This window comes from Pan paniscus, chromosome 16 (genome assembly GCF_029289425.2).
Source record: "Pan paniscus chromosome 16, NHGRI_mPanPan1-v2.0_pri, whole genome shotgun sequence".
Classification (NCBI taxonomy): Eukaryota; Metazoa; Chordata; class Mammalia; order Primates; family Hominidae; genus Pan; species Pan paniscus.
Genome location: NC_073265.2, coordinates 8,244,015 through 8,263,461, shown reverse-complemented (window position 1 = coordinate 8,263,461; position 19,447 = coordinate 8,244,015). Strand labels below are relative to the sequence as shown.

Below are 19,447 nucleotides of genomic sequence, written 5' to 3'. Positions count from 1 at the left end.
TTTGCCTCTTTAGTACAATTGGCGTACAATTATTCATAATAGTCTCACAATTTTTCTTATTTTTGTGACATCAGTTGTAACATTCTTTCATTTTTAAGTATCATTATTTGAGTCTTCTCTCATTTTTTTCTTAGTCTAGCTAAGGGTTTATACATTTCATTGATCTTTTTGAAGAATCAGCTCTTGGTTTTGTTGATTTTTTTCTATTTTCTATTTCCTATTTCATTTATCTCTGTACAATTTGTATTATGTGCTTTCTTCAGCTACATTTCTTTATTTTTTTTCTAGTTTTTTGAGGGTGTAAACTTAGATTGTTGATTTGAGGGTTTTCCTCCTTTTTTAATGTAAGTCTTTACTGCTATAAATTTCTTCCTTTGTACTGCTTTTGTTGTAGCCCATAAGTTTTGATATGTTGTGTTTTCTTTATTTGTCTCCATATATTTTCTAAGTTCCCTTGTGATTTCTCCTTCGACCCTTTGGTTGTTTAAGAGTAAATTATTCAATTTCCATATATTTGTGAATTTTCCTGTTTTGCTTTCCTGTTGATTTGTTTCATTCTATTGTACTTTGAGTGATTTAAATCTTAAATGTGGTAAAACTTGTTTTGTGGACTAACATGTCTTCTATCTTTGAGAATGTCTAGTTGCACTTGAGGAGAAGGCGTATTTTGCTGTTGTTGGGTGGAGTGTTCTGAATATGTCTGTTAGGTCCAGTTGGTTTGTAGTGTTGTTCAAGTCCTCTGTTTCTTTGCTTATCTTCTGTCTGGTTCTTTATATAACTGAAAGTGAGATATTGAAGTCTCCTACTATTATCGTATTGCTGTCTAGTTGTCTCTTCAGCTCTGCCAATGTTTACCTTATAAATTTGGGAACTCTAATGTTAGGTGTATATATATTTATGGTTGTTATGTCTTTCTTGTGAATGGACCCTTTTATTACTGAATAACAATCTTCTTTGTGTCTTGTGACAGTTTTTGACTTAAAATCTCTTTTGTCCAATACAAATATAGTCACCCTTGCTTTCTTTAGGTTCCCATTTGCATAGAATATCTTTTCTCATCCTTTCACTTTTAACCTATGTATGTCCTTAGATCTAAAGTGAGTCTCATAGACAGCATGCTCCTTGATCTTTTTAAAATCCATTTAGTCAATCTATATATTTTAATTAGGGTTGTAATCCATTTACTTAGAAAGTAATTACTGATAGGGAAGGACTTACTGTTGCCATTTTGTTAATTTTTTTTTCTGGATGTATTATAACTTTCTGCCCCTTCTTTCCTCTCTTGCCGCTCACTTTCTTTTGTGTTTGATTTTTTTTTTTTTTTTGAGACGGAATCTCGCTCTGTCGCCCAGGCTGGAGTGCAGTGGCGCAATCTCGGCTCACTGCAAGCTCCGCCTGCCGGGTTCACGCCATTCTCCTGCCTGAGCCTCCCAAGTAGCTGGGACTACAGGTGCCCACCACCACACCTGGCTAATTTTTTTTTGTATTTTTAGTAGAGACGGGGTTTCACCGTGTTAGCCAGGATGGTCTCGATCTCCTGACCTCGTGATCCACCCACCTCAGCCTCCCAAAGTGCTGGGATTACAGGTGTGAGCCACCGTGCCCGGCCGTGTTTGACTTTTTTGTGACCTGCTTTGATTCCCTTTTGATTTTCCTTTGTGTATATTCTATAGATATTTTCTTCCTGGTTACCATTACATGAAATATAACAATCTCTATTAAACTGATAACTTCAATTGCATATAAAAATTATATTTCTTCTGCTGTTGATTTCTTGTTTCATTCCATTGTGGTCAAATAAAATACTTTGAATAATTTAAATCTTCTTTATATGTTAAGACTTGTCTTAACAAGTCTTAAGTCTTGACATGTCTTTAAGACTTGTCTGCCCACACTTGATGTTGTTGATGACTCCACCTACCTCTTTGTATACTGTGTATGCATTAACATAGTTTTATAATTACTTTTTATGCTTTTTTTAAAATTCTATACCTGATTTAAAAGTAATTTTTATATATTTATATGGTTTATTGTTGCTGTTTATCATTCTTCCACTTCAATTTGAAGGACTACTTTCAGTATTTCTTACATGGCAGCTCTAGTCATGATGAACTCTCAGCTTTCCTTTCCTTCCCTTTTCTTTCTTTCTTTCTTTCTTTTTTTTTTTGAGACAAACTCTCACTCTGTCACCTAGGCTGGAGTGCAGTGGCTCTATCACTTCAGCTTTACTTTATCTGAGAATGTCTTACATTCTTATTCATTTTTGAAGGAGAGTTTTTACCATATGTAATATTGTTGGTTGATTTTTTTTCCTTTCAGCATTTTGAATATATTATCCAACTTCATTCTGTCCTGCAAGGTTTCTGCTGAGAAATGAGGTTATAATCTAATACAAGCTCCCTTGTACATGATGAGTCACTTTTCTCTTTCTGCTTTCAAGATTCTCATTGTCTGTGACTTTTGACAGTTGGATTATGATGTGTCTCTTTGTATTCTACTTATGGTTCTTTTAACTTCTTGATTATGTATGTCCATTTCTTTCCTCAGATTTGGGAAGTTTTCAGCCATTATTTCTTCAAATAGTCTCTTTCCCCCTTTCTTCCTTTTAAATTCGCATAATGCATATGTTATTCTGCTCAACACTCTACCGTAAGTCCCTTAGGCTCTCTCTGCTTTGCTTCACTCTTTTTTTTGTTTTTGCTTGTCTTGATAATTTAAAAAGTCCTGTTCTTAAATTTACTGGTTCTTTCTTCTATCTGATCAAGTCTGCTATTGAGTAGTTCTCGTGAATTTTTAAATTCACTTAATGTATTCCTCACTCCCAGTAGTTATGTTTGTTTCTTCTTCTTAGTTTCTGTCTCTTTTCTGATATTATCATTTTGTTCATTTTTTAAAATTTCATTAGTTTTTTCCATCTGTGCCTTCTTTTACATCATTGAACATCCTTACGACAGTTATTTTGAATTATTTATCTGCTAATTCATATGTTCCCATGCCTTTAGGGTTAGTTTCAGGATATTTAATTTGTTACCTTGGGCCCAGTCTTTGTGGTCTGGTTTCATGCAGGAAGGACTTTCACCAATCAGCATGGCCAGAGACTCTAGAGACCTCTAAAGCCTTTTCTGGGGATGCGTACCCCCCGGACTTGCACACTTAATGTATTAGGTTGGTACAAAAGTAATTTCGAAGAACCGCAATTACTTTTGCACCAAGTTAGTAATGGGTGTGTTGCTTTCTACTCAGGGGCTCCCTCTGATGTCTATTTGTGGTACTGCAGTTTCTTTGGTGGTGTAGCAAACTGAGGTACTGGCACTCCCCCTACTGTCATTCCATGGTACTGCAGACTCTGGTGGTAGAACAAGCCCTATTCTTTGCCTCTGTTGTGAGTCCACCAACCTGCCACTCTGTTCCTCTAAGCACTTAAATTCAGAGAACACAGAAACCAGTCACTTGGGCAGCCCCGCAAAAAGTCGGAATGTTGAAAATATTCTACTCTTTTCTTTCTTTCCTCAGGGAGAAGTTGGGAATGTTCTGAACACACCCTATGGTACTTGGCGGGAGGCACTCTGGCACGTTGTGTGCCAGGAATTTTCCTACGGGGACTTCTGTGTGGCTGGCTTTGCACTGGCCAGGGGTGCTGCAGAGACCTCTGAATTGTATTCTAGATTTCTCACAGAGGCAGTGGGTCTGTATCGTGTGGTTAAGTCAGTAGCTTCACGTGGAAAGTAGGGTCTGGGGCTTTCTACTCTGCCATCTTGCTGGTGTCACTTTGTTCATGTCACTCAGGTACAGTGAGGTTTGTCAAGCACTGAGGATTTTCATACCATCCTCAGTGCCCTCTTTATTAAAGGCATAGTGCAGTTAGCCCTTCACATCTGCTCTGAACTCACAGCTCTGCTGGTCAGTGCAGTTCTGCATTCCCTGCCAGATGGTGGAAGAGAGAAGCTGCTATTATGAACGGAGTTGTTAAAAACTTATCTTTCCTGTTATAACGAACAGAATTCATGTTTGGAAAAAGAACTTACTTCAAATATTCAGTTTATAGATGGAGAAAATGAGCCCCATCAAATTTAAGTGACTTTCTCAAGGCCATATGGCTACTCCAGAGTCAAATTTATAACATTACTAGACTTGGCAGATGCCTTCCTCAATTCTCTTATATTCTTACCATCAAACCCTTTCAGGAGGTGGAAATTTAGATCTGAGCTTTCGAGTACCTACCCATCAGAGCTCTGAAGGATTTGTGGTTCTGAACTTAACACCAGTGTTTTTATTCTTTTAAGAATAGGAATTCTTAAGATCTCTTAGTAGTATATTTTATATGAATGTGCAAAAATGTAGAATGTCACTGTTTGCCTCCTTCCCTGTTACTTATCATATCTGACCCACAGTGAAATGACAATAACCTTATCTTTATCTTTGTCAACTCTTGCTGGCCTTCTTGAGATCACATATTTAAAGGGTGTTTGGGAAAGGAGTGCGGGCTTTGGAGTTGACATCTATAGTTCTGGGATTAATGGAAATGGAATTAGCTGTAAACCCTATATTTAAGGGTCTGAGCCAAGTAAATTGGCCAAATTGGACCTTAACTGAGCTGGAATGGGACCTGTGATAGTAACTTCACTGTCTCAGGGCTTCAATACTAAGTTATAGAAAACATTTTTGCATGGACTCAGAGTATTGGCAAAACTGCAATATTGACCAAGTTTGCTTATCCCATGTACCTTTTACCCAGATTCTTCCACTTAGTCCCCATAATAGTATACTCCAAGTTAGAAAAAAAGCATTTGAAAACAAGTCTTCACTGAGATGCTGTGGATAGGTTTAATATAATCCTCAGAGACAGGGAATTTGTGTTTAAAAAATTCTTTTTTTTTTTTTTATTTTTTTTATTTTTTTATTTTATTTATTTTTTATTATACTTTAAGTTTTAGGGTACATGTGCACATTGTGCAGGTTAGTTACATATGTATACATGTGCCATGCTGGTGCGCTGCACCCACTAACTCGTCATCTAGCATTAGGTATATCTCCCAATGCTATCCCTCCCCCCTCCCCCCTCCCCACCACAGTCCCCAGAGTATGCTATTCCCCTTCCTGTAAAAATTCTTGAAAGATTATTTGTCACGATAATCATGATGATGATGATGATAAAAAACAGTACTAATCCCATTGAAGTATTTGTTCCCTAGAGTCTTTTTTTTTTTTTTTTTTTTTTTTTTTTTTTTTTGAGATGGAGTCTTGCTCTGTCACCCAGGCTGGAGTGCTGTGGTGCGATCTGGGCTCACTGCAAGCTCTGCCTCCCGGGTTCACCCCATTCTCCTGCCTCAGCCTCCCGAGCAGCTGGGACTACAGGCGCCTGCCACCACGCCTGGCTAATTGTTTTTGTATTTTTAGTAGAGACGGGGTTTCACCATGTTAGCCAGGATGGTCTCAATCTCCTGACCTCGTGATCCCCCCGCCTCGGCCTCCCAAAGTGCTGGGATTACAGGCATGAGCCACCGCGCCCAGCCTAGAGTCTCTTGAAGCCTCACTACCAAAATAGAAACTCCAGGAGGTTGAGGGTGGAACCCTGGATTCTCTGCTTTGGTGAAGCTGCAGAATCCCAGTTAAGTCACTCCTCACTCCTATTTTAACTTCTTCTCTGTAAAATGGGAACAGGAATGCTACTGCATACTGATTAAATGCAAAGTGCTTATCACAGTGCCATGTAATAAATCTTATCATCCTTCATCTGTGGACATTAGCAGAGGGAGAGAAGGCAGAACTGAAGGAAGGTTGGTGATGGGGTGTAGGGGATCCTCTGCCTAATACATCATTATGTTCAGTGGGACTCTTAGTTTAGGGAAAGGAAAGGGACAGATGAGCCCCCGTTCCCCACCCTTGTCCCCAAAAGCAGGAAAGATGGAAGGGAGGTTCCCAGTTATTGGAAGAGCCTTTTATGCGTTGGGGGCATGAGAGTTAATGTTATTTATTCATCTTCTGAAAATTCATGTGCTGATATTTAAATACTTACATCATTTTTACTCTTTTCATGAAAAAATAGAAACTTAAGTGCCTAGGGTGATTTTTAAACATAAACATTATTTGAAAGGCAGCAAATGCAATATTTTGGCATTCTATTCTGCGTTTAATTCCAGGGGCCTTAACAACCATAGCTAAAAATTTACTGAGCACCCACTATTTACTGCGTAACAGCCCGGCCCTCTACCCCCATCTTGAATTAGGTTCTGTTTTCAGCCTCTCTTCCACGTAGGGGAACTGAGGCACAGAGATCTGAAGAAACTTTTCGAGATGATAGAGCTGGCGAGCAGCTGAGCCCCCCTGCAGCCAGGCCGCACCCTCCATGGGCATATCGCCTCACTTGACACGTCTGCTCAGAATTCCTCAGGGTCTCCAGGCCTCATCCCCACTGCTGGTGTGGGGCAGCTCTTTAGGGATTCCCTTGCATGGACAGCTGTAAACACCTCGACCTCTTCCCCCTCCACCTTTTTGTCCTTGTCAACACCTATTGGTCCTGTAGCTCTTCTGTTGGAATCTCTATTTCTGTTGTTTTCTATCTCTTTGTTTTTGAGACGGAGTCTCGCTCTGTTGCCCAGGCTGGAGTGCAGTGGCGCTATCTCGGCTCACTGCCAGCTCCGCCTCCTGGGTTCACGCCATTCTCCTGCCTCAGCCTCCTGAGTAGCTGGGACTACAGGCGCCCGCCACCACGCCCGGCTAATTTTTTTTTGTATTTTTAGCAGAGACGGGGTTTCACTGTGTTAGCCAGGATGGTCTCGATCTCCTGAACTCATGATCCACCCACCTCTGCCTCCCAAAGTGCTGGGATTACCGGCTTGAGCCACCGCGCCCGGCCTGTTGTTTTCTATCTCTCGCTTGTTTATGAATGAATATTCATGGTTTCATTTGCTCTCGCGATGTCACTCTCTACTTTTTCGTCTCCACGGAGGTGATATAATTTTTGTTGTAACAGATGATTATTTTTAGGAACATCTTTGTCTCAGACGATCTTTTATCAGCTCTTTTCCCGCTTGACTACTTGGGTCAGCTTGTAATCGTCATCATGTTCTAGGGGACATTTAAAAATTATTCTCTTTCAAAAGTAAGACGGTGCTAGGTAATCGGTAAGGTGACTGTTGTTTATAATAATCTATTGTATATTTCAAAATAACTGAAAAGGAATAATTCAGATGTTCCTAGCACAAAGAAAAGACAAATATTTAAGGCAATGGATATTCCAATGACACTGATTTGATCTTTATAGACTATATAAATGTATTAAATTAACACGTGTCCTAAAAATATGTACATCTGTTATGTATCAATAAAAAAAATTAAAAGAGAAAAGAACATATTTTTTCGTGTTGCAATTGGCAAGCTCATGAGCATTTAACATGTAAAGTTAAGTAATTATAACTTTACAACTGCAATTTTTACGAACCATAGTTATGCAACATCCAGGGGTCACCTACAGTACCAGATGCTGTGGGAAGGGTGAGGGTAAATCACACAGACCTGCCTTCCAATGACCAGCTTTTCTTGTTGAGGGTGCTAAAAGGTGCCCATGACCTAAAAGTAGGAAGTAATCATACAAGGTAGGGATTCAGAGAAAGGAAATACATCTTTTCTTCTCCACTACTGTATGTTAATTTCCCTAAAAGACCCCAGACACTTATTCGAAATTTATGTGAGTGGCTGAGTCCAGTGGCTTACACCTGGAATCCCAGCACTTTGGGAGGCCCAAGCGGGAAGGCTGTTTGAATCTGGAAGTTCAAGACCAGCCTGGGCAGCATAACGAGACTCTATTTCTACAAAAAAATTAAAAAAATTAGCCTGATATGTTGGTGTGTGCCTGTAGTCCTAGTTACTTAGAGGCTGAGATGGGAGGATTGCCTGGCCCCAGGAGGTCCAGGCTGCAGCGAGCCATGATTGCACCACTGTACTCCAGCATGGGCAACAGAGCAAGACCCTGCCTCAAAATAAATAAGTAATAAAATACAATAAGTTTAAAAATTTGCATGAGAACTATCTTTTGTAAGAGATATTAATCAAAAGACTCAACTCAGAAAGAACTAAGTGACTATGAATACTGGTCCCTGTGGCCCTGGATGCCTGCCACCTCCATGCTCTGGGGCTCTGTGTAAATCCATAGGCTCATTCCTCTGGGATGCCTTCCTGCCCTGCCACCTTCCCCTGGTAGATGACTGCAGAACCCATGCCCTATGAACGCATGCTGAGCCAAGCACAATTTCTCTGTCTTTTTTTCTACCCTTTTTTTCCCCCCTCTCCTCAATTTTTCTAAAGTAAATCATGCTGTCATAAGTCTGGTTTTAGAGGGAAACTTCTTGGGGTTTTGAGAAGCCAGCTCAATACAACTTGCCATTTCACGCTGGAAAAGTTAGGAGAACATCTAGAATCAGATCAGCCAGGCTTCCTCTCTTCTTCTTATGAATCATGCCAGGAATTAACCCCATTTTAGAAGGACACAACTTGCTTATTAACCCACCTGACTTATTAAATAACATCTGTGCCCACCTCAGGGGGCCCAGGGCCAAATAAGGAACTATCAAAGTTAGCAAAATGAGACATTTATTACCATATGAAGACCATCAGGAGAGGGGCTGAGGCGAGTTTAGCAGGAATCTTGTACTATATTAAATGTGATTTTACATGTCAAGTCCCAAAGGAATTGATGTCGGGAACTTTCTTCAAATAAAATACAATTTATTTCCTTTTGACCATGACAGGATTCCTTTAACGTCCACAATAAGCAAGGCAAAGCATCTGCTCACCCCTAGTTTTTGGTATGTGCCTCTAGGTCCATCCACAGAGAGACCCGCCCGACCCTGCATTCCTTCCCCAGCAAGGCTGCTGTCAGGTCCCCCTTCCCACTGGGGCTGTCTCCTCAGCTCATCATGATAGTTCAAATAGCCCTCCACCAAGCTCTCCTCACTGGCTTCTTCCAGGATGAAGACGGCCATGGAGAGTGGAGAAAAACAACCAAGCAAAGGTCTGCTTTAGTGTTGTGACAGAGGCAAAGAGAAAAGGCAGCCCATGTACTCCCCTTAGGACCACCTCAATCCATCAACAGAGCAAATGTGGCTGATGCTTGTTGAGGCTTAGCTGGCGGATCTTTGCAAGGTTCACATATGCTGCACAACTTATGAGTTTATGATTCTTCTCAGACATACTAATTCTCAATTCTTAGGAAATAATAGCAACCAGATAAGTAAGGTAGAATTCAAAGGAAGAATCCATTTTAAACTGAATGTATGGGACTCAGTTCCATCATCCCTATTTTAAAATATTCCTATTTCTTTTAAAAAATAGAATCTGCTTTCTTTCACTCAGAAAATTGCTCCCCACCACCCCATTTCTGGCTTTCCTACCTTCATATCCCCATCTTTCTCTTGGCTACTTAGGTTTTATTATATTGTAGTAAAATACACATAACATGAAATTTGCTATCTTAACCATTGTTAAATGTACAGTTGAGTGGCAGTAGGTCTGTTCATATTGCTTTGTAGCCACCACCACCATCCATCTACAGAACTATTTTCATCTTGCAGACCTAAAACTCTGTACCCATTAAACAACTCCCATTTCCCCTTCTCCAGTCCCTGGAAACCAACATTGTACTTTCTGTCTCTATGAGTTTGAGTGCTGTAGAAGGCTTATATAAGTGGAATCATAGTATTTGCTCTTTTGTGACTATCTTATTTCACTTAGCATAATGTCCTCAAGGTTTATCCATGTTGTGGCATGTATCACAATATCCTTCCTCTTTAAGGCAAAATAATATTCCATTGTCTATGTATACTACATTTTAAAAATCCGTTCATTTGTCGATGAGCACTTGAATTGTTTCTACCTTTTGGCTACTGTGAATAATATTAGCATAGCTGTTCAATCTGTTTGAGCCCCTCCTTTTAATTCCTTTGGGTGTATACCCAGAAGTGGAACTACTGGATCCTATGGTAATTGTATTTTTAGTTTTTTGAGGAATCATCCTACTATTTTCCACAGTGGGTATATCATTTTTCTTCCCACAAACAGTGCACAGGGATTACAATTTCTTCATATCCAGGCCGGCACTTGTTATTTTCTGTTACTGTTATTGTTGTGTTTGTTTGTTTTTAATAGTAGCCATCCGAATGGGTGTGAGGTGTTATATTGTGGTTTTGATTTGCATTTCCCTAATAACTAATGATGTTTTCATGTGCTTATTGTCTGTTTGTATATCTTCTTGGGGGAAATGTCTATTTACGTTTTTTTGCCATTTAAATCAGGTTCGTTTGTTTTTGTTGTTGAGTTCTAGGAGTTCTTCATGTATTCTGGATATTAACCACTTATCAGAGACACAATTTACAAATATTTTCTCCCACTCAATGGGTTGTCTTTTTACTCTGTTGTGCCCTATATGCACAGAAGTTTTAAATTTTGTTATAGTCAAATTCATTTATTTTTCTTTTGTTGCCTGATGTTCTGGTGTTATATCCAAGAGATTGTTGTTAAATCCAATGTCAGGAAGCTTTCCGCCGTGTTTTCTTCTGATAGTTTTGTAGTTTTAGGCCTTACAGTTAGGTCTCAAGTCCATTTTGAGTTAATTTTTGTTTATGGCATAAGGTAAGGGTCCAACTTCATTCTTTTGCCTGTGGATATCCAGTTTTCCTAGCACTGTTGGTTGAAAAGACTGTCCGTTCCCTCGTTGAAAGGTCTTGGCAACTTTGTGAAAGATCATTTGTCAGGGTTTAGTCTTGAGTCTTTGAATTATAAACCTTCAGCTGCCTGTGGCCAATCTCCTTCTTGGATTCTACTGTCAGAGCCACTATTCTACTGCTTCATTTACGTTAGCATGACTGCTTAAAAGAGCATCTACTGGCCGGGCACGGTGGCTCATGCCTGTATTCCCAGCACTTTGGGAGGCTGGGGTGGGCAGATCACCTGAGGTCAGGAGTTCAAGACCAACCTGGCTAACATGGTGAAACCCCATCTCTACTAAAAATACAAAATTAGCTGGGCATGGTGGCAGGCGCCTGTAATCCCAGCTACTTGGGAGGCTGAGTCAGGAGAATCGCTTGAACCCGGGAGGCAGAGGTTGCTGTGAGCTGAGATTGCGCCATTGCACTCCACCATGGGAGACAAAGCAAGACCCTGTCTCAAAAAAAAAAAAAAAAAAAAGCATCTACTAAAAGCTCTTCATTTTCCTTGGTATTTTGTGAGTGTGTGTGTGTGTGCACACTTATTGCAAACTCTTATCTCTTACACCCTTCATGGCACTGTTGCACTTATTACATTTGCCGCTTCTCACTGCAAGCTGTTAAGGCTTTATGTTTGTTGGTTCTTTTTATTTAATGATATACAAATCTCTGGAAGCCCAAAGTCTAATAAGTTGTATGAAACAACCAGAAAACTCTCTCACTAAATGTAGGTCCTTAACCAACTGACTTAACACCCTTTGGTATAGCATAATCAAAGGTTCTGCAGTATTTGGAGATGGAACACTTGTTGAATCCAATAATTTGAAGAAAGATGCTACCTAATTTCCATAGTAGTTAGCAAAGCTTAGTCTAAAATGAAGAGTACTCCTTTTATGAAACTTAAGCACCATATACATAGTGCATGGAATTGTGTTGGGGCATTTTCCAAAATGCCAACTGCTCTTGCAGCTCACATGATTGGCTGTACTGACAGACGTTGTAGGAGTTGGTTCAAAGTCATTATCATTGTTTTCATTACGTGAAGGTCTGGAGATCGTTGCCCAGGGCACAGACCAGTTTATGTGCAATTTTACGAGACTGAGAGCTCAGAGCTGCCATTCATCGTTTCAGAAGTAGAGTGTGGAATTCCATTTGTGAATGTTCAGTTCTTCAGCACAATTGAAGGAAGCACATTCACATAATTGCATAGACTACACTCTTGTTTCTATAGAAACAGTCTGTTTCATGGGGAAAGGTTCAGGAGTCTTGTTCATATTCCTCCTGGGCAGAAATTTTCTGGAATTGGCTCTGCCCCATCCTTTGTCAGTCACTGAGTGCAGGGTGAAGGGAATTTCCTCCTTTCAGAGGACATCAGCCCCCGACTCAGAGGTCCGTGGGCTCAGCTGTCTCATTATCAGGCTTGCTCAGTTCTTTTGCTGCCATCAAAAGAGAAACTGGTTTCCCTTAAAGCCAAGTGAGCTAGGGCAGACTCTGACATACGGCGTTAGAGAGATCAACCTGTGATTATATAAATGTTATGCCTTCATAGTTGAAACAGTAATTCTTTGACTTATTAACATTCCATTGTGTTTTGAGTTGGATTTAAACTCTGTGATGTATGTGCGTATATGTATCTTTAAGTTATATTGATAACAATAAATAATAATTCTCATTTTTTATTGGTGTATAGACTCACTAGAACTTTGCCTTGAATTGCTTTGCTTTGGAAGGATAGCTTGACAGCTATGTGGTGGACACATAACCCAACAACGTCACTGACATTGCGCCTCTCTTGTGTTGAGTTTTATAGCAAAACTTTGACATTAAATTACTCATGCAGTAGCTCACCTTGTATCTCCTATCTTTGCCATAAAAATCAGCTTAAGTAACGTTACGGTATATCTTTATAGTCTTCTATGACTGGCAAATTGCAGTGTATAAATATTCTATTTTCCTAGATAGAACTGAAAAGATACAAGTAAGAATCTCTCATCCTTCGAGAATTTTGAAAAGAAAGGCAGGCAGGGCTTGAATTATAATTACAAGAGAAGTCCCAAAGAAAGCCCTGCTCATGTGTGTTTCCACCATGTCCTTGTGATGCTATGTATGAGACTTTAGGACTTGAATGTGCTCTCCTCTGTCTTTCTCCGGCACGAAGTATTAACATACATGTGTTTTTCTCCACAGTAAAACCGACCGTAATTGACGTTGACATTTATGTTAACAGCATTGGTCCTGTGTCATCAATAAACATGGTAAGAAGCTCCTTTATTTTCTGGTCTAATGGCTGTTGCACCTCTTCTTGTTACATTCTCATTGTGGATTTCTGTTTGAGATTTATCATGCAGGTTTAAAACTCACACTGACTTCTTAAATCTGTAGCACTTATTGGAATATTGAAAATGGTAAAAAAAAAAAAATGAAGAAAGATAGCTTGTGATGGTAGTAGCATTTCCACTTTTAGTTTCTTCTTTCAACATCCAAGAGACCTGTCTTTTATAGTGTTTCTTAGGAAAGGATTCGAGATCACTCAGATTATACTTTTGTCTTCAGTTTGGACTTTGAGAGTAAATAAACTGCCTCTGCTTTTTAGTATGGGATCAAATATGTGCTTTCCCCGAGTAGGGTATTCCCACAGGCTTATAAGCAAATTCAGCTCAAGAACTATTGGATGTGAAAGAAGCCCTTCCCTGTGCAAAAGTGCCTGGCTATGAAGCGAGTGGGGGGGTATTGAAATACGTTAGGGTGAGAGCCTTCTGTGGTGGGCTGAAGGCCACAGTCCACCTGCCAGCAAGGGGTTAACAGGACTACCTAGGATCCCCAAGCAGGCCTGTCTATTGCAGCCTCAAGCGTTGTCAGGAGCTCCTGCCTGCGGAGGTCCTGCCTGTGCTCCCTGCTGCACATTTGCTCCTGATTTGGGGAGACGTGAGGCCGAGGGAGGGGAATTGCCAAAATGCTGACTTAAATTTCTTCTTTTCATTGCAGTGTTCTGTGGATGGAAATAACCCCTCCAAAATTAGTAGCAAAATCGTTTCTTTTCATTGCCAGATTTTAAAAGTGTTCTTTTCTCTGGTGATATAAGGGTTCCATGCAGGGGTAAAGTTATATCTGTGGGTGATTCACTTAAAAAATCTCCATATCATCCCTAAACTGGAGCAAAGAAGTGGAATGAATAAAGGAGAATTATTTCACACAACCTATGTGCTGCAGATGGGTGTATATTAAAATCAAGTCGTGAGTGTAATATTCCCTTTTCCTGATACATCATTATTCAGCTGACTGCTTAGAGTAACCCTTTCTTATGTATGTTTCTTGTTCTGGAGTTTTATTTTCTTGCATTTGTTCCACAACCTTTATGTTCAACACCTTTATGTCTAACATGTATTTATGTCTAACACTCAAAGAAGAAGTGCCTTCCTGGATATATGGTTACAGAATTATTGCAGGAAGTCAATTGCATTTGCATATAGAGGGATTTTCCTGCAGGCCTTTAACTTTAGAATTTACTTTGTGCCTCGTGTTAGGCTTTGTTATTGGAATAGACGGGAATTTTCATTTGGAAATCACGGGCTGCAGAGAAGGAGGCCGAGTGAGTGACAGGCTCCTTCAGGGTGATACGGCCCTGCTGCAGGAGTGGAAGGGACTTCTCCAGTGAGGTCCTCTTCATCTGAAACTTGACGGATAGGCAAGAGTTTGCTAGGTGGGATAAATTTGAAGGTCCTTAGTAACACAGGGGGACAGAGTGCGTCACACAGCTGGGGACGAGGGAGTGATGTGTGGAGAGATGCCTGGAGGGGCACGTGGGGGCAGCTGTGACCAAGGCCCTGAAGCTGCAGTTAAGTGTCGGACCTCAGCCTTCTCTTCATCCAAAACAGATCCCTGTGTTTGGAAACTGTGAAAACCTTTTCCCATCAGAGATCTGAGCAGGTCATATTTCATGAGATTAGTTCAAATCCAGGCCGGGCACAGTGGCTCACGCCTGTAATCCCAGCACTTTGGGAGGCTGAGGCAGGCAGATCACAAGGTCAGGAGTTCGAGACCAGCCTGGTCAACGTGATGAAACCCTGTCTCTACTAAAAATATAAAAAATCAGCTGGGCATGGTGGCAGGCGCCTGTAGTCTCAGCTACTCGAGAGGCTGAGGCAGAAGAATCGCTTGAATCCAGGAGGCGGAGGTTGCAGTGAGCCAAGATTGAGCCACTGTACTCCAGCCTGGGTGACAGAGCTAGACTTCATCTCAAAAAAAAAAAAAAAAAAAAAAAAATCCAGTAAGATCGCTAGTCAGACCCCTCTCTCCCTGAAAAAAAAAAACAAAAACTACATGATGATGCAGAGCTCACATTAGGGACTTGAAATCATGAACTCTGATCCTTCCCTGTGGGGTGAGAAACGACCTTAGAGCGGCCGGGGGCATTGTAAGCCTTGGGCCCCGGAGAAGAACACGTGTGCACCAGCGTCCTGCTCATCTGGAGGCTGACACAGCAGGTTTCCGAGGCTGAGCTGTGGCAGGATGTGGAGTAGAAAGCTATTTTCTATTAACTCTCTCATTTGTACAACTTGCCCTGAATATTTTGAAACTTCAGTTGGTTTTCTTTCTAGCATGGCTGTCTACCCTACTGAAGGGGTGGAGAGCCTGTGTGGCTGCCTGCTGCTGTGTGAGTCGGAAGCAGCTGGCACGCAGCCCTGGGGAAGCCGAATGCTAGCAAGTGCTTTCCTCTGCAAACAGCGCCGAGGCCGCAGTCAGCGCTCAGCAGGGATGGCACTGTCTAGGCCATTCTGGAGTCTGATTTCCTGAGGAAGACACAACGTACTACTAGCCTACCTCGGCTCAGCAAAGCATAGAGGGCAGGCAAGGATTTGTTTAAAATGCACACACACGCATGCACACATGCACACACTCGTGCACACACACAGGCACACATGTATGTGTGCACACATGCATCACACATACACACACAGGCGCGCACACACACACGCACACACACACACATTTACATGTTTAATTCCCATGTTCTCCTTGGGTGAGTTGCTGTGTGTCTCTCTCTGTTCCTTCACGCACATTTGCCATCCGACTAATGTGAGGCATTGTGCTGGGTGAAGGTGAGACACGACGAACCAAGGCCTGCTTTGGTGGGGCAAGTCTGTGGATGAGCTGAGTGCCAGAGTGGAGGTAGGTTCCCTTCTAAGCAGCCCCGAGCTGGCAGGCTCTGGCTGGCCTGAGGGAAGTTTCAAAGCCCTCAGGAGGCAGGGGCCTCGGGGACCACTTCTGGAAGAATGAGTGTTTCTTACCTTTGCGCTGGGAATGCTTTGCTGGGATGCTAGAATGATAAGGGCATCTCACATTGCCGAGTGCATCACGTAGACCCGCTATGTCTGTGAAACCAAACAACGCAATTCTAAAAGAAGTAAAGGGCTTAAAAATGAAACACAGATCTTAGGAAAAATAATAGAAATTTTAAAGTAGAGAACTGACGGTGTAGGTGGGTATTGGGGATTGAGTTAGCAATAAAAAAGAATATAAGAAAGACTAAAACAATCAAAGAATACAAGATGAGAAGAAGCACAATTTAGAGATGCAGACAGGGTTTAAGGATGTAAATTTGTATTGGGGGTTTGACCGTAAAGGTAAAGCCTGGTAAAATTATGGCTTCTTGTCCAAATAGTCATTTAACAATCAATGAAACAGGGAACAATGACTATTTCACTTTCTCCTTCCTCTTCTTCCTCCTCCTTCTTTCACACTTTCTGCCTTTTATTGATATTATTAACACTGAAGACTCCGCCTCAGCCATTCCTTCTGTGGAGTGGAAATGAAGTTGTGTCTCAATCTATTGTTTAATAGATTATCTTTGTCTTGTTTATCCTGGAGCTGTTTATGCTTTTTCTAGTTATCGAGATTAGAAACGGGACCACGGGAATGTTCCTCTACATGAAGCTTTCACAGCATCCTCTGCCTTTGTCACTGCAACATACCTAAATGTGTAGCATTCATCAAAGAAAGTGTGCGTGGTTTGTTTCCACACCAGGAAAGCTGCATGCAAGGGGGCTTGTGAGTTTATTTTTGAGAATATCCACTTCAAGCAGCCTTTTAGGAAAGCAAAGAAGAAAACCAATGTTCTGACACTTACTCTGTGCTATTGACCCCGAATCCTTTAATCTTCACAAGACCATAGTGGAGAAGATATTGACCTTCCTGCTTGTTTGTGTCCAGTAAGTGGAAGCTTGTGGAAGACATCTTAGAGCAAGGTTCTGAGTGTGACCTGCTTGGCAACAAAGCCCTGGCTTTGTTTCCTAGTCAATGTGGACACATAGCAGCTGTACATACCTGTAGGGTCACAGCCTTAATATAGACATAAAAGGCTCAGTGTTAGGATTACTTTTCTGTGTTTTTTTTAAAGAATTAAATTAATAAATTTTATTTTTTGAGCATTTTTAGGTTTACATAAAAATTGAGCAGAAAGTAGAGTTCCCCTATATATTTTCCTCTACACACACACAGACACACACACACACACACAACACATAACACATTATTATTAACATCTTGCATTAGTGTATTTGTTACAATGAATGAATGCACCTTAATCCATCTTTATCATGCAAAGCCTATGGCTTACATTAGGATTCACTCTTGGTGTTGTTTATTTTATGGATTTCGACAAATGTCTAATGCCATGTATCTGCCACTATAGTATCTTAAGAACAGTGGCACTGCCCTTAAATCCTCTGTGCTCCACCTGTTTATCCCTTCCTATCCCCAGATGCTGGCAACCACTGATATTTTTACTGTTTCCATAGTTTTGCTTTTTCCTAAGTGTCACATACTTCAAATTATACAATAGTCAGCCTTGTAGGATGGCTTTTTTTCCTTCGTTTTAAAAAGCACTGATACTAATTCATCTGAGGAAATCTAAGACTTGTAGTGAGCCACCGTGATGTGACTCTAGTGTGACCATGTGTTACCAGAAATTGATGGGATGGCTCTGTGGATTGTGGGACAGGCCCAACATCACCAAATTATACTATATGATAGATCACCTACACATTTAAAACTGAAAAGATGACATGCAGCCAGAGAAATCATAAAGAACACATGAGGCCTCTCAACCCTATCTCTGCTCCATTCCACTTGTGGCTGAAGCTTTAAGAAGTGAAGTCAGGATACCAAGTCCTGATTAGGGCCTGTGGAAGGTAAATTCCATTTGGTCATTACTGGAGGATGATCTATTGCTTTGTGGAAGTCTTTTGGAGTCATCTAAGCTCAGGAAAGTTTAAAATAAGTGACAGCTGAAGCACCATGGTGCCCCTGACCTTGTTTTGTTTTTCTTTGCATTTCTCCTGTGTAAAGTTCATAGCAGTTTTTGCATCTGTAGTTCGATAACTTTCAGCAGTGTTTGAAAAAGAGTGGCCATTATTTCTTAAATATTGTTTTGGCACCGTCCTAGGACTCTGGTCATGTGAAGGTTACATGCTTCTCCCAGGTCCCACTTGCTTTTATACTTGTGCTGTTTTTTATTTCTTCCTTTGCACTCCATCTTTTGGCATATGAAGTCACTCTTCATCTCTGTTCTGTGATGTTTTGAAGCTGTCTATTGAGTTCTTGATTTCAGTTATTATGTTTTCCGTTCGAAAATTTTAATTTTATTCTTTCTAACGTATGTTAGTTCTCTGGTGAGATTCTCCATCTTGCAATCTGTTTTCTGGAACACATTAACCATGAAGTCCCTTCTGCCATCTCTGGTTCCATTTCTAATGTCTGTTTTCTTGCTTCTTTCTATTACTTGGTATGCCTGATGTATTAGTCTGTTTGTATTGCTTTAAAGGAATATCTGAGACTGGGTAATTTATAAAGAAAAGAGGTTTATTTGGTTCACAGTTCTGCTGGCTGTACAAGCGTGGCACCAGCATCTGCTTCTGATGAGAGCCTCAGGAAGCTTCCAATCATGGCAGAGGTGAAGGGGGAGCCAGCTTGTCAATGGTGAGAGGGAGCAAGAGAGAGAGGGAGGAGGTGCCAGCCTCTTTTAAACAACCAGATCTCTTGTGAACTAACAGTGAGAACTCACTCACTACCATGAGCACAGCACTAAGCCATTCATGAGGGATCCATGTCTATGATGCAAACACCTCCCACCAGACCCCACATCCAACAAGGGAATCACATTTTAACATGAGATTTGGAGGGGATGAAACATCTAAACCATATCACCTGGCAGTTTTCATTGTGTACAAAGATTTGTAGAGGCATTGAGTGGTTTTTCCCTTGCCTCTCTGTAGGTCTGAGCTGGCATGGGGCTGACCTGCAGTCTTGCAGAGGCTCCACTGGACTCTGGTTCCCCTGCCTTTCTGCATCATTCCCCAGAGGTCCCAACTGAGGGCCTGGAATGTGTCAACACCAAAAAATGGCTGAAAATACAGCCCTTCTTTTTAAGCCATTTTTACAATTGTTTTTAACCTCTTATGTTGTACAACTTAGTCAGTAAATGTGTCGAGGAGATAACCAGTATTGGTTGGCTTTCTTCTCTGACATTCATATTCCCTGAAATTGTGGCCCCTCCTTTTTTGACTCCTTGGCCAGTTTTTCCCTCAAGCTCTCCTGGGTTCTTTATTCTCTCTGTCCAGGTTTTCACATTACATGCCCTGTCAGCAGAAGACAAGTTCTCGGGGGAAGTGGCGTGCAGGAAATGTTTACCATGGTGAGCCTGCTGCCTCTGTTTTGGCTTCTTCAGATGGATTTTTGCTTAGCTTTCT

General features: G+C 41.1%; 1 protein-coding gene across 2 annotated transcripts in view; it reads left to right on the top strand.

Moving 5' to 3' along the window:
* Nucleotides 1-19,447, top strand: part of GABRG3 (gamma-aminobutyric acid type A receptor subunit gamma3) — a 558,288-nt gene that overhangs the window by 43,169 nt on the left and 495,672 nt on the right. For both annotated transcript variants that reach the window (XM_034938408.4, XM_034938409.4), the window contains exon 3: nt 12,888-12,955. In XM_034938408.4, coding sequence (XP_034794299.1) covers nt 12,888-12,955 — 68 coding nt within the window. The remainder of the gene's footprint in view (nt 1-12,887; nt 12,956-19,447) is intronic.